Here is a 14,639-nt window from a genome sequence, read left to right as displayed (position 1 = left end):
AGGGATGAAATGGTACAGCAGAGAATTTAAAATTCTGAATAGGGTCACCCGAGTCTGCAAATTCTGATATTCTGTACCAGGTGACAGGACAGCATAGTTTGATATTCTGAATGGAGTCACATGACCCAGCCCGGTCTGTGATATTCCTAAAGAGGTCACATGATACCGAAGAGTCTGATATCCTGAATGGAGTCACATGACCCAGCCCGGTCTATGATATTCCTAAAGAGGTCACATGATAGAGAAGAGTCTGATATCCTGAATGGAGTCACATGACCCAGCCCGGTCTGTGATATTCCTAAAGAGGTCACATGATAGAGAAGAGTCTGATATTCTGAAAGGGATCACATGACACAGACCGGTCTGTGATATTCTTAAAGAGGCCACCTGATAGAGAAGAGTCTGATTTCCTGAATGGAGTCACATGACCCAGCCCGGTCTGTGATATTCCTAAAGAGGTCACATGATAGAGAAGAGTCTGATATTCTGAATGCACTCACGTGGCCCAGCCCGGTCTGTGATATTCATAAAGAGGTCACATGATAGAGAAGAGTCTGATATCCTGAATGGGGTAACATGACACAGACCGGTCTGTGATATTCTTAAAGAGGTCACCTGATAGAGAAGAGTCTGATATTGTGAATGGATCACATGACACAGACCGGTCTGTGATATTCTTAAAGAGGTCACATGATAGAGAAGAGTCTGATATTGTGAATGGGGTCACATGACCCAGCCCAGTCTGTGATATTCCTAAAGAGGTCACATGATAGAGAAGAGTCTGATATCCTGAATGGAGTCACATGGCCCAGCCCGGTCTGTGATATTCCTAAAGAGGTCACATGATAGAGAAGAGTCTGATATTCTGAATGGAGTCACATGACACAGACCGGTCTGTGATATTCTTAAAGATGTCACATGATAGAGAAGAGTCTGATATTGTGAATGGGATCATTTGACACAGACCGGTCTGTGATATTCTTAAAGAGGTCACATGATAGAGAAGAGTCTGATATTCTGAATGGAGTCACATGACCCAGCCCGGCCTGTGATATTCTTAAAGAGGTCACCTGATAGAGAAGAGTCTGATATTGTGAATGGATCACATGACACAGACCGGTCTGTGATATTCTTAAAGAGGTCACATGATAGAGAAGAGTCTGATATTGTGAATGGGGTCACATGACCCAGCCCAGTCTGTGATATTCCTAAAGAGGTCACATGATAGAGAAGAGTCTGATATCCTGAATGGAGTCACATGGCCCAGCCCGGTCTGTGATATTCCTAAAGAGGTCACATGATAGAGAAGAGTCTGATATTCTGAATGGAGTCACATGACACAGACCGGTCTGTGATATTCTTAAAGAGGTCACATGATAGAGAAGAGTCTGATATTCTGAATGGAGTCACATGACACAGACCGGTCTGTGATATTCGTAAAGAGGTCACATGATAGAGAAGAGTCTAATATTCTGAAAGGGATCACATGACACAGACCAGTCTGTGATATTCTTAAAGAGGTCACATGATAGAGAAGCGTCTGCTATTCTGAATGGGATCACATGACCCAGCCCGGTCTGTGATATTCTAAAAGAGGTCACATGATAGAGAAGAGTCTGATATTGTGAATGGGATCATTTGACACAGACCGGTCTGTGATATTCTTAAAGAGGTCACATGATAGAGAAGAGTCTGATATTCTGAATGGAGTCACATGACCCAGCCCGGCCTGTGATATTCTTAAAGCAGTCACATGATAGAGAAGAGTCTGATATTCTGAATGGAGTCACATGACACAGACCGGTCTGTGATATTCTTAAAGAAGTCACATGATAGAGAAGAGTCTGATATTGTGAATGGGATCATTTGACACAGACCTGTCTGTGATATTCTTAAAGAGGTCACATGATAGAGAAGAGTCTGATATTCTGAATGGAGTCACAAGACACAGACCGGTCTGTGATATTCGTAAAGAGGTCACATGATAGAGAAGAGTCTAATATTCTGAAAGGGATCACATGACACAGACCAGTCTGTGATATTCTTAAAGAGGTCACATGATAGAGAAGCGTCTGCTATTCTGAATGGGATCACATGACCCAGCCCGGTCTGTGATATTCTAAAAGAGGTCACATGATAGAGAAGAGTCTGATATTGTGAATGGGATCATTTGACACAGACCGGTCTGTGATATTCTTAAAGAGGTCACATGATAGAGAAGAGTCTGATATTCTGAATGGAGTCACATGACACATAACGGTCTGTGATATTCGTAAAGAGGTCACATGATAGAGAAGAGTCTAATATTCTGAAAGGGATCACATGACACAGACCAGTCTGTGATATTCTTAAAGAGGTCACATGATAGAGAAGCGTCTGCTATTCTGAATGGGATCACATGACCCAGCCCGGTCTGTGATATTCTAAAAGAGGTCACATGATAGAAAAGAGTCTGATATTGTGAATGGATCATATGACACAAACCGGTCTGTGATATTCTTAAAGAGGTCACGTGATAGGGAAGAGTCTGATATTCTGAATGGAGTCACATGACACAGACCGGTCTGTGATATTCTTAAAGAGGTCACATGATAGAGAAGAGTCTGATATTCTGAAAGGGATCACATGACACAGACCAGTCTGTGATATTCTTAAAGAGGTCACATAATAGAGAAGAGTCTGATATTCTGAATGGAGTCACATGACACGGCCCGGCCTGTGATATTCTTAAAGAGGTCACATGATAGAGAAGAGTCTGATATCCTGAATGGGGTCACATGACACAGACTGGTCTGTGATATTCTAAAAGAGGTCACATGATAGAGAAGAGTCTGATATTCTGAATGGAGTCACAAGACACAGACCAGTCTGTGATATTCTTAAAGAGGTCACGTGTTAGAGAAGAGTCTGATATTGTGAATGGATCACATGACACAGACCGGTCTGTGATATTCTTAAAGAGGTCACATGATAGAGACGCGTCTGCTATTCTGAATGGATCACATGACACAGACCGGTATGTGATATTCTTAAAGAGGTCACATGATAGAGAAGAGTCTGATATTGTTAATGGATCACATGACACAACCGGTCTGTGATATTCTTAAACAGGTCACATGATAGAGAAGAGTCTGATATTGTGAATGGATCACATGACACAGACCGGTCTGTGATATTCTTAAAGAGGTCACATGATAGAGAAGAGTCTGATATTGTGAATGGATCACATGACACAGACCGGTCTGTGATATTCTTAAAGAGGTCACATGATAGAGAAGCTTATGCTATTCTGAATGGATCACATGACACAGACCGGTCTGTGATATTCTTAAAGAGGTCACATGATAGAGAAGAGTCTGATATTGTGAATGGATCACATGACACAGACCGGTCTGTGATATTCTTAAAGAGGTCACATGATAGGGAAGAGTCTGGTATTCTGAATGGAGTCACATGACACAGACCGGCCTGTGATATTCTTAAAGAGGTCACATGATAGAGAAGAGTCTGATATCCTGAATGGGGTCACATGGCCCAGCCCGGCCTGTGATATTCTTAAAGAGGTCACATGATAGAGAAGAGTCTGATATTCTGAATGGAGTCACATGTCACAGACCGGTCTGTGATATTCTTAAAGCAGTCACATGATAGAGAAGAGTCTGATATTCTGAATGGACTCACATGACCCCGCTACCATATTTTTTATACAGTGTCGGAGTGTCAGTGTATAAGAAGTTTGCTCTGTACTGGATCCTCCTGTACATTGCACTGGGCTGTCAGAACAGAAGCCTTTGCAGTTAGTTTAACTTGTCTGTATTTTATATTGGGTTGTCAGAATACAGGTCGCTGTAAAGTGACCCTCTCTGTTGATCATGCATGTTCTCCACGTTCATTCAACGCATCACACACAATATGAATAGAGTACTTCTGTATTGTCTTGTATTTACCAAGCAGTGTCTCACCTTCAGGAGATCCAATTCTGGTTCCTTGCATTTTTTCTCTAGATCTGCTATCAGGGCGTTGAGAGAGGTGATTTGATTGGACAGTTTGGCGATATTTGCATTTTCTACGATGGTAATTTTCTTCTCTAACTCCTTCAATTTCCTGTATAGCGATTGCTCTTCATCTCTCAGCAGCTGGCGCAGCTGTTCAATCTCAGACTCAACTTTCTGCTTCTCAGCTCTCACCTTGTTCTGTCAGCATCAAAGAAATGATGGTTAGATTCTGGGAAGCTTCCAATGAGAGAGAGCCTACACCTTACTCCCCTCTCAAGATATTCAAGAAAGACAATGATTGAAACAAGAAATCTGATTCTGAATCGCTTGAATCTAGTTATAATTATATGTTTCAGGAAGTTAATAGAATTGGACAGCCTGATGAGAATTGATTTGCAATCTCAGGATTGCAAATACTCGATCTTCTACCTTTCTTACCCACTAAGATTGTGAGCGGAACTACACAGGCTCATAAAACATCTTTCAATGAAACTCATCTACACACAATGGAGACATCCTTAAATCGGAATACAAGACCTGTTGACGTTCAAGCCCATCATAGAAACTTAGAGAGACTCTGTAATTGACAGTGTGGGAACAGTCGCCACTGCTTTGCTCAGTAAATTTTCTTTGTTACTTATATACCTCGGTCCAAGAACACACTCGCTGATGCGCTGCCACAAAGCTATCCAATCACCTTTGTTCAAGCAATCATTCAACCCAATAAAATAACTGGTTCTGTACAACATTTGTAGACGTGTGTCTCGCTCATTCTCAGTTTATTCTTAAGGTTCTTAAAGACTTAACTGAATGTCCAAGAACATATGTAAGTTCAACAACAGCCTCTACTCATTCCTACCAAGGAACGTCAGGAAGATGTTTTGTGAATGTGTAATGACACTGCCACAGCCTGCCACAGAGGACCTACAGCCACTCTCGTGTTAGGACAGCGATCCTTCTGGTGGCCATCCGTAGCGAAGGATGTTGAGCATTATTTCTGGCTTGGGGAATTTCACATATTAGCAAAAAGAATGCATTCCAAACTATTTATATCTAAGCCTGTACCGCCTGATCTATGGCACAGGATGTCACCTGCTTTTATCCTTACATCACCACCTGCAGGATATCTATTTATTAAATTCATCACTGAGTCTTTTTCCAATATAGCTAATTTTTCTCTTCTTAAAACCATACCATCGGCTTCCACCTTGGCCAAACACATTCTAACATATTTGAATTGATCCCATGGGCTTTAAGACAAAGACCCTGGCTTAAGAAATCTGTATGAAAAGTGCAAAATGGTGCAAAGTGCGCAGAACCAGACTCATAACTAAGCTGCAGGAATACACAACTATCTGTCTGCAATTTGGAAAACTAATTTCTAGTGACTGTTGTAGGAAAGTACCATCTTGCCTGGCATGTTACCCCCATTTTTCACTGTATATATGTTGTTTTAGTTGTATGTGTCACTGGGACCCTGGTAACCCAGGGCCCCAGTGCTCATAAGTGTGCCTGAATGTGTTACCTGTGTAGTGACTAACTGTCTCACTGAGGCTCTGCTAATCAGAACCTCAGTGGTTATGCTCTCTCATTTCTTTCCAAATTGTCACTAACAGGCTAGTGACCATTTTTACCAATTTACATTGGCTTACTGGAACACCCTTATAATTCCCTAGTATATGGTACTGAGGTACCCAGGGTATTGGGGTTCCAGGAGATCCCTATGGGCTGCAGCATTTCTTTTGCCACCCATAGGGAGCTCTGACAATTCTTACACAGGCCTGCCACTGCAGCCTGAGTGAAATAACGTCCACGTTATTTCACAGCCATTTTACACTGCACTTAAGTAACTTATAAGTCACCTATATGTCTAACCTTTACCTGGTAAAGGTTAGGTGCAAAGTTACTTAGTGTGAGGGCACCCTGGCACTAGCCAAGGTGCCCCCACATTGTTCAGAGCCAATTCCCTGAACTTTGTGAGTGCGGGGACACCATTACACGCGTGCACTACATATAGGTCACTACCTATATGTAGCTTGACAATGGTAACTCCGAATATGGCCATGTAACATGTCTATGATCATGGAATTGCCCCCTCTATACCATCCTGGCATAGTTGGCACAATCCCATGATCCCAGTGGTCTGTAGCACAGACCCTGGTACTGCCAAACTGCCCTTCCTGGGGTTTCACTGCAGCTGCTGCTGCTGCCAACCCCTCAGACAGGCATCTGCCCTCCTGGGGTCCAGCCAGGCCTGGCCCAGGATGGCAGAACAAAGAACTTCCTCTGAGAGAGGGTGTGACACCCTCTCCCTTTGGAAAATGGTGTGAAGGCAGGGGAGGAGTAGCCTCCCCCAGCCTCTGGAAATGCTTTGTTGGGCACAGATGTGCCCAATTCTGCATAAGCCAGTCTACACCGGTTCAGGGGACCCCTTAGCCCTGCTCTGGCGCGAAACTGGACAAAGGAAAGGGGAGTGACCACTCCCCTGACCTGCACCTCCCCTGGGAGGTGTCCAGAGCTCCTCCAGTGTGCTCCAGACCTCTGCCATCTTGGAAACAGAGGTGCTGCTGGCACACTGGACTGCTCTGAGTGGCCAGTGCCACCAGGTGACGTCAGTGACTCCTTCTGATAGGCTCCTTCAGGTGTTAGTAGCCTATCCTCTCTCCTAGGTAGCCAAACCCTCTTTTCTGGCTATTTAGGGTCTCTGTCTCTGGGGAAACTTTAGATAACGAATGCAAGAGCTCATCCGAGTTCCTCTGCATCTCTCTCTTCACCTTCTGCCAAGGAATTGACTGCTGACCGCGCTGGAAGACTGCAAACCTGCAACATAGTAGCAAAGACGACTACTGCAACTCTGTAACGCTGATCCTGCCGCCTTCTCGACTGTTTTCCTGCTTGTGCATGCTGTGGGGGTAGTCTGCCTCCTCTCTGCACCAGAAGCTCCGAAGAAATCTCCATTGGGTCGACGGAATCTTCCCCCTGCAACCGCAGGCACCAAAAAGCTGCATTACCGGTCCCTTGGGTCTCCTCTCAGCACGACGAGCGAGGTCCCTCGAATCCAGCGACTCTGTCCGAGTGACCCCCACAGTCCAGTGACTCTTCAGTCCAAGTTTGGTGGAGGTAAGTCCTTGCCTCACCTCGCTGGGCTGCATTGCTGGGAACCGCGACTTTTGCAGCTACTCCGGCCCCTGTGCACTTCCGGCGGAAATCCTTTGTGCACAGCCAAGCCTTCGTCCACGGCACTCTAACCTGCATTGCACGACTTTCTAAGTTGGTCTCCGGCGACGTGGGACTCCTTTGTGCGACTTCGGGTGAGCACCGTTTCACGCATCCTCGTAGTGCCTGTTTCTGGCACTTCTTCGGGTGCTACCTGCTTCAGAGAGGGCTCCTTGTCTTACTCGACGTCCCCTCTCTCTGCTGGTCCAATTTGCGACCTCCTGGTCCCTCCTGGGCCTCAGCAGCGTCCAAAAACGCTAACCGCACGATTTGCAGCTAGCAAGGCTTGTTAGCGTTCTTTCGGCGGGAAAACACTTCTGCACGACTCTCCTTGGCGAGAGGGATCCGTCCACCAAAGGGGAAGTCTCTAGCCTTTTTTGTTCCTGCAGAAACCTCAGCTTCTTCTGTCCAGTAGAAGCTTCTTTGCACCCACAGCTGGCATTTCCTGGGCATTTGCCCATCTCCGACTTGCTTGTGACTTTTGGACTTGGTCCCCTTGTTCCACAGGTACCCTAGATTGGAAATCCACAGTTGTTGCATTGTTGGTTTGTGTCTTTCCTGCATTATTCCTCTAACACGACTTCTTTGTCCTTAGGGGAACTTTAGTGCACTTTGCACTCACTTTTCAGGGTCTTGGGGAGGGTTATTTTTCTAACTCTCACTATTTTCTAATAGTCCCAGCGACCCTCTACAAGGTCACATAGGTTTGGGGTACATTCGTGGTTCGCATTCCACTTTTGGAGTATATGGTTTGTGTTGCCCCTATCCCTATGTTTCCCCATTGCATCCTATTGTAACTATACATTGTTTGCACTGTTTTCTAAGACTATACTGCATATTTTTGCTATTGTGTATATATATCTTGTGTATATTTCCTATCCTCTCACTGAGGGTACACTCTAAGATACTTTGGCATATTGTCATAAAAATAAAGTACCTTTATTTTTAGTATAACTGTGTATTGTGTTTTCTTATGATATTGTGCATATGACACTAGGGGGGTTATTCTAACTTTGAAGGAGGTGTTAATCCGTCCCAAAAGTGACGGAAAAGTGACGGATTTACCACCAGCCGTATTACGAGTCCATTATATCCTATGGAACTCGTAATACGGCTGGTGGTATATCCGTCACTTTACCGTCACTTTTGGGACGGATTAACACTCCTCCAAAGTTAGAATAACCCCCTGGGTCACTAGGTGGTACTGTAATAGATTCACACGTCTCCTACATCAGCCTAAGCTGCTCTGCTAAGCTACCATTATCTATCAGCCTAAGCTGCTAGACACCCTATACACTAATAAGGGATAACTGGGCCTGGTGCAAGGTGCAAGTACCCCTTGGTACTCACTACAAGCCAGTCCAGCCTCCTACATTGGTTGTGCAGCGGTGGGATAAGTGCTTTGAGACTACTTACCACTCTTGTCATTGTACTTTTCATAAGAGAAAAATATACAAAACAAGGTCAGTGTATATACACATAGCCAAAAAGTTTTGCATTTCCTCTTTTCACTCTTTTCTAAGTGCTGAAAAGTACTTCTAACTTTCTAAAAAGTTCTAAAAAGTTTAAAAAGTTTTTTTCTCTGTCTTTCTAAAAGCTCTGACAAACTTTTTATCTTTTACTATCACTTTAACTCTCTCTAAACATGTCTGGCACAGGCCAAAATATTGATCTGTCCAAACTTGCATATGATCACCTTTGCTGGAAAGGAGCAAGGAGTCTCTGCATAGAGAGAGGTTTGAGTGTAGGGTAGAATCCTTCCTTAGAACTGTTAATTAACATGCTTAGAGTACAGGATAAGGCCATAAGTGCCCCATCTGTTGAAAAAGTAGCTAATGGTTCTCAATCTGATCCAGGGACTCCCCCAGGAAAAGATTCAGGAAAGAAACTTCCTAGCCTGCCCATTACTAGACAGTCTAGCATAGTTGGTAATGATGATGAGCCACACCATATAAATAGTGTTGTCTCACATCATAGCAAAAGCATTTATTCTCACCATACTGGTAGTGATGTTTCTGTTAGCCAAGCTGTTAGGGTGGCTTCTGTAAGGGACAGGTCTCCTTCTGTCCATTCTCACCATACTTCTGTTTCAAGGCATGTCCCTCCCACCCACCCTGATGACAGATTGTTAGAAAGGGAGCTCAATAGATTGAGAGTGGAACAAACCAGACTGAAGCTCAAGAAGCAACAGCTGGATTTGGATAGACAGACTTTAGAAGTAGAGAAGGAGAGACAGAAACTGGGTTTAGAAACCCTTGGTGGCAGCAGCAGTATTCCCCATAGTCATCCTGTAAAAGAGCATGATTCCAGGAATCTGCACAAGATAGTTCCCCCTTACAAGGAGGGGGATGACATTAACAAGTGGTTTGCTGCACTTGAGAGGGCCTGTGTTGTACAGGATGTCCCTCAAAGGCAGTGGGCTGCTATCCTATGGCTATCATTTAGTGGAAAAGGTAGGGATAGGCTCCTTACTGTGAAAGAAAATGATGCTAATAATTTCCAAGTTCTTAAGAATGCACTCCTGGATGGTTATGGCTTAACCACTGAACAATACAGGATAAAGTTCAGAGAGACCAAAAAGGAGTCTTCACAAGACTGGGTTGATTTCATTGACCATTCAGTGAAGGCCTTGGAGGGGTGGTTACATGGCAGTAAAGTTACTGATTATGACAGCCTGTATAACTTGATCCTGAGAGAGCATATTCTTAATAATTGTGTGTCTGATTTGTTGCACCAGTACTTGGTGGACTCTGATCTGACCTCTCCCCAAGAATTGGGAAAGAAGGCAGACAAATGGGTCAGAACAAGGGTGAACAGAAAAGTTCATACAGGGGGTGACAAAGATGGCAAAAAAAAGAAGGATGGTAAGTCTTCTGACAAGGGTGGGGACAAATCTAAAAATTAGTCTTCATCACGCCCACAAAAACACTCTGGTGGGGGTGGTGGGCCCAAATCCTCTTTTAATCAGAACAAGGAAAAGAAACCATGGTGCTATTTATGTAAAATAAAAGGCCATTGGACAACAGATCCCAGTTGTCCAAAGAAAGGCACCAAGCCTCCTACCACTACAACCCCTACTGCTACACCTAGTGTCCCTACTAATAGCAGTGGTGGTGGGAGCAAACCTACTAATAGCCAATCCAAGGGAGTAGCTGGGCTCACTATTGGTAACTTAGTTGGGGTTGGCCTTGTTAGGGAGGCCACAGAGGCTGTGTTAGTCTCTGAGGGGGCTATTGATTTAGCCACCTTAGTTGCTTGTCCCCTTAATATGGATAAGTACAAGCAGCTACCCCTAATAAATGGTGTTGAGGTTCAGGCCTACAGGGACACTGGTGCCAGTGTGACTATGGTCATAGAGAAACTGGTCCACCTTGAACAACACCTACTTGGTCACCAGTACCAAGTAACCGATGCTCACAACAACACACTTAGCCACCCCATGGCTGTTGTAAATCTCAACTGGGGGGGGGTTACTGGTCCAAAGAAAGTTGTGGTAGCTTCAGATTTACCTGTAGACTGTCTATTAGGGAATGATTTGGAGACATCAGCTTGGTCAGATGTGGAGTTGGAGGCCCATGCAGCAATGCTGGGCATCCCAGGGCATATTTTTGCTTTGACAAGGGCTCAGGCCAAAAAGCAAAAAGGACAGGGAAGCTTGGATCCTGGAACAATGGACCAAGTGCTCCCTAAAGCTAGGCCTAGTAGAAGCAAACCACTTCCTACTATCCCTCCCTCTACAGTGGATTCGACTTCTGAGGAAGAAGAATTCCCTCCCTGTGCAGAACCTACACCAGAGGAGCTGGAAGCAGACACTGCTGAGCTTTTGGGTGAAGGGGGGCCTGCCAGAGAGGAGCTGAGTGTGGCACAGCAAACCTGTCCCACATTAGAGGGTCTCAGACAGCAAGCTGTCAAACAGGCTAATGGGGATGTCAGTGACTCTCACAGAGTTTACTGGGAGGACAACCTCTTGTACACTGAGCATAGGGATCCTAAACCTGGAGCTGCCAGGAGATTAGTGATTCCTCAGGAGTACAGAAAGTTCCTCCTAACCCTGGCACATGACATTCCCCTAGCTGGGCACCTGGGTCAAAAGAAAACTCGGGACAGACTGGTTCCATTGTTTCATTGGCCTAGGATGTCTGAGGACACAAAGGAATTTTGTAAGTCCTGTGAAACCTGTCAAGCCAGTGGCAAGACAGGTGGCACCCCAAAGGCACCCCTTATTCCACTGCCTGTGGTTGGGGTTCCCTTTGAAAGGGTAGGGGTTGACATAGTTGGCCCCCTTGACCCTCCTACTGCTTCAGGCAATAGATTTATCTTGGTGGTAGTGGACCATGCCACAAGATATCCTGAAGCTATTCCTTTAAGGACCACTACAGCACCTGCAGTGGCAAAGGCCCTCCTGGGAATATTTTCCAGGGTGGCCTTCCCAAAGGAAGTAGTATCAGACAGGGGAAGCAATTTCAGGTCTGCATACTTAAAGGCCATGTGAAAGGAGTGTGGTGTAACGTACAAGTTCACAACACCCTATCATCCACAAACAAATGGACTGGTGGAGAGATTTAATAAAACTCTCAAAGGCATGATTATGGGTCTCCCTGAAAAACTCCGCAGGAGATGGGATATCCTTCTACCATGCCTCCTTTTTGCCTACAGGGAGGTACCCCAGAAAGGAGTGGGCTTCAGCCCCTTTGAACTTCTTTTTGGACACCCTGTTTGGGGTCCACTCACACTTGTAAAGGAGGGTTGGGAACAACCTTTAAAAGCTCCTAAGCAGGATATTGTGGATTATGTACTTGGCCTCAGATCAAGGATGGCTGAGTACATGAAAAAGGCCAGTAAAAACCTTCAGGCCAGCCAAGAGCTCCAGAAGCAATGGCATGATCAGAAGGCTGTTTTGGTTCAGTACCAACCAGGGCAGAAAGTGTGGGTCTTGGAGCCTGTGGCCCCAAGAGCACTCAAAGATAAATGGAGTGGACCCCACACAATTGCTGAAAAGAAGGGAGAAGTCACCTATTTAGTTGACTTAGGCACTGCCAGGAGTCCCCTTAGGGTGCTCCATGTCAACCGCCTGAAACCCTACTATGACAGGGCTGATCTCACCCTGCTCATGGCAACTGATGAGGGACAGTAAGAAGACAGTGATCCTCTACCTGATCTCTTCTCTTCCACAGAACAAGATGCTCTGGTGGAAGGTGTAGTTTTGGCTGATTGTCTTACTGCTGAGCAGAAAGACAATTGCATAAATCTCCTAGATCAATTCTCTGAACTCTTCTCTACTGTGCCAGGTACCACTTCTTGGTGTGAGCACTCTATAGATACTGGAGACAGCTTGCCTGTCAAAAGTAAGATCTATAGGCAGCCTGACCATGTCAGGGACTGCATAAAGCAAGAGGTCCAGAAAATGTTAGAACTAGGAGTGGTTGAGCACTCTGACAGTCCATGGGCTTCTCCTGTGGTACTGGTACCAAAACCCCATTCCAAAGATGGAAAGAAGGAAATGCGGTTTTGTGTAGACTATAGAGGTCTCAACTTGGTAACCAAAACTGATGCTCACCCTATACCCAGGGCAGATGAGCTCATAGATACACTGGCATCTGCCAAGTATCTAAGCACTTTTGATTTGACTGCAGGGTATTGGCAGATCAAATTGTCAGAAGATGCTAAACCTAAGACTGCATTTTCTACCATTGGAGGACATTACCAGTTTACTGTAATACCTTTTGGTTTGAAAAATGCACCTGCCACTTTTCAGAGGTTGGTGAACACAGTCCTGCAAGGGCTGGAAGCTTTCAGTGCAGCATATTTGGACGATATAGCTGTCTTTAGCTCCAGCTGGGATGATCACCTGGTCCACCTATGGAAAGTTTTGGAGGCCCTGCAAAAGGCAGGCCTCACTATCAAGGCTTCAAAGTGCCAGATAGGGCAGGGTAAGGTGGTTTATCTGGGACACCTTGTTGGTGGGGAACAGATTGCACCACTTCAGGGGAAAATCCAAACAATTATTGATTGGGTTCCCCCTACCACTCAGACTCAGGTGAGAGCCTTCCTAGGCCTCACTGGGTATTACAGGAGGTTCATTAAGAACTATGGCTCCATTGCAGCCCCTCTTAATGACCTCACATCCAAGAAAATGCCTAAAAAGGTATTATGGACAGCAAACTGTCAGAAAGCTTTTGAGGAGCTGAAGCAGGCCATGTGCTCTGCACCTGTCCTGAAAAGCCCTTGTTACTCTAAAAAATTCTATGTCCAAACTGATGCATCTGAATTAGGAGTAGGGGCAGTCCTATCACAACTTAATTCTGAGGGCCAGGATCAACCTGTTGCTTTTATTAGTAGGAGGTTGACCCCTAGAGAAAAGCGTTGGTCGGCCATTAAGAGGGAGGCCTTTGCTGTGGTCTGGGCACTGAAGAAGTTGAGGCCATACCTGTTTGGCACTCACTTCATTGTTCAGACAGACCACAAACCTCTACTTTGGCTAAAACAAATGAAAGGTGAAAATCCTAAATTGTTGAGGTGGTCCATATCCCTACAGGGAATGGACTATTCAGTGGAACATAGACCTGGGAGTAGCCACTCCAATGCAGATGGACTCTCCAGATATTTCCACTTAGACAATGAAGACTCATCAGGTCATGGCTAGTCTTATTGTCCTTTGTTTGGGGGGGGGGTTGTGTAGGAAAGTACCATCTTGCCTGGCATGTTACCCCATTTTTCACTGTATATATGTTGTTTTAGTTGTATGTGTCACTGGGACCCTGGTAACCCAGGGCCCCAGTGCTCATAAGTGTGCCTGAATGTGTTACCTGTGTAGTGACTAACTGTCTCACTGAGGCTCTGCTAATCAGAACCTCAGTGGTTATGCTCTCTCATTTCTTTCCAAATTGTCACTAACAGGCTAGTGACCATTTTTACCAATTTACATTGGCTTACTGGAACACCCTTATAATTCCCTAGTATGGTACTGAGGTACCCAGGGTATTGGGGTTCCAGGAGATCCCTATGGGCTGCAGCATTTCTTTTGCCACCCATAGGGAGCTCTGACAATTCTTACACAGGCCTGCCACTGCAGCCTGAGTGAAATAACGTCCACGTTATTTCACAGCCATTTTACACTGCACTTAAGTAACTTATAAGTCACCTATATGTCTAACCTTTACCTGGTAAAGGTTAGGTGCAAAGTTACTTAGTGTGAGGGCACCCTGGCACTAGCCAAGGTGCCCCCACATTGTTCAGAGCCAATTCCCTGAACTTTGTGAGTGCGGGGACACCATTACACGCGTGCACTACATATAGGTCACTACCTATATGTAGCTTGACAATGGTAACTCCGAATATGGCCATGTAACATGTCTATGATCATGGAATTGCCCCCTCTATACCATCCTGGCATAGTTGGCACAATCCCATGATCCCAGTGGTCTGTAG

General features: G+C 45.2%; 1 protein-coding gene across 1 annotated transcript in view; it reads right to left on the bottom strand.

Moving 5' to 3' along the window:
- Window positions 1–14,639, bottom strand: part of LOC138286711 (E3 ubiquitin-protein ligase TRIM39-like) — a 321,119-nt gene that overhangs the window by 195,290 nt on the left and 111,190 nt on the right. Inside the window, exon 3 of the mRNA XM_069227216.1 lies at window positions 3,963–4,193. Coding sequence (XP_069083317.1) covers window positions 3,963–4,193 — 231 coding nt within the window. The remainder of the gene's footprint in view (window positions 1–3,962; window positions 4,194–14,639) is intronic.

Source organism: Pleurodeles waltl, chromosome 3_2, assembly GCF_031143425.1.
Source record: "Pleurodeles waltl isolate 20211129_DDA chromosome 3_2, aPleWal1.hap1.20221129, whole genome shotgun sequence".
NCBI lineage: Eukaryota > Metazoa > Chordata > Amphibia > Caudata > Salamandridae > Pleurodeles > Pleurodeles waltl.
Note: the sequence above shows the minus strand (reverse complement) of the source record. Positions and strands in the feature narration are given on the sequence as shown.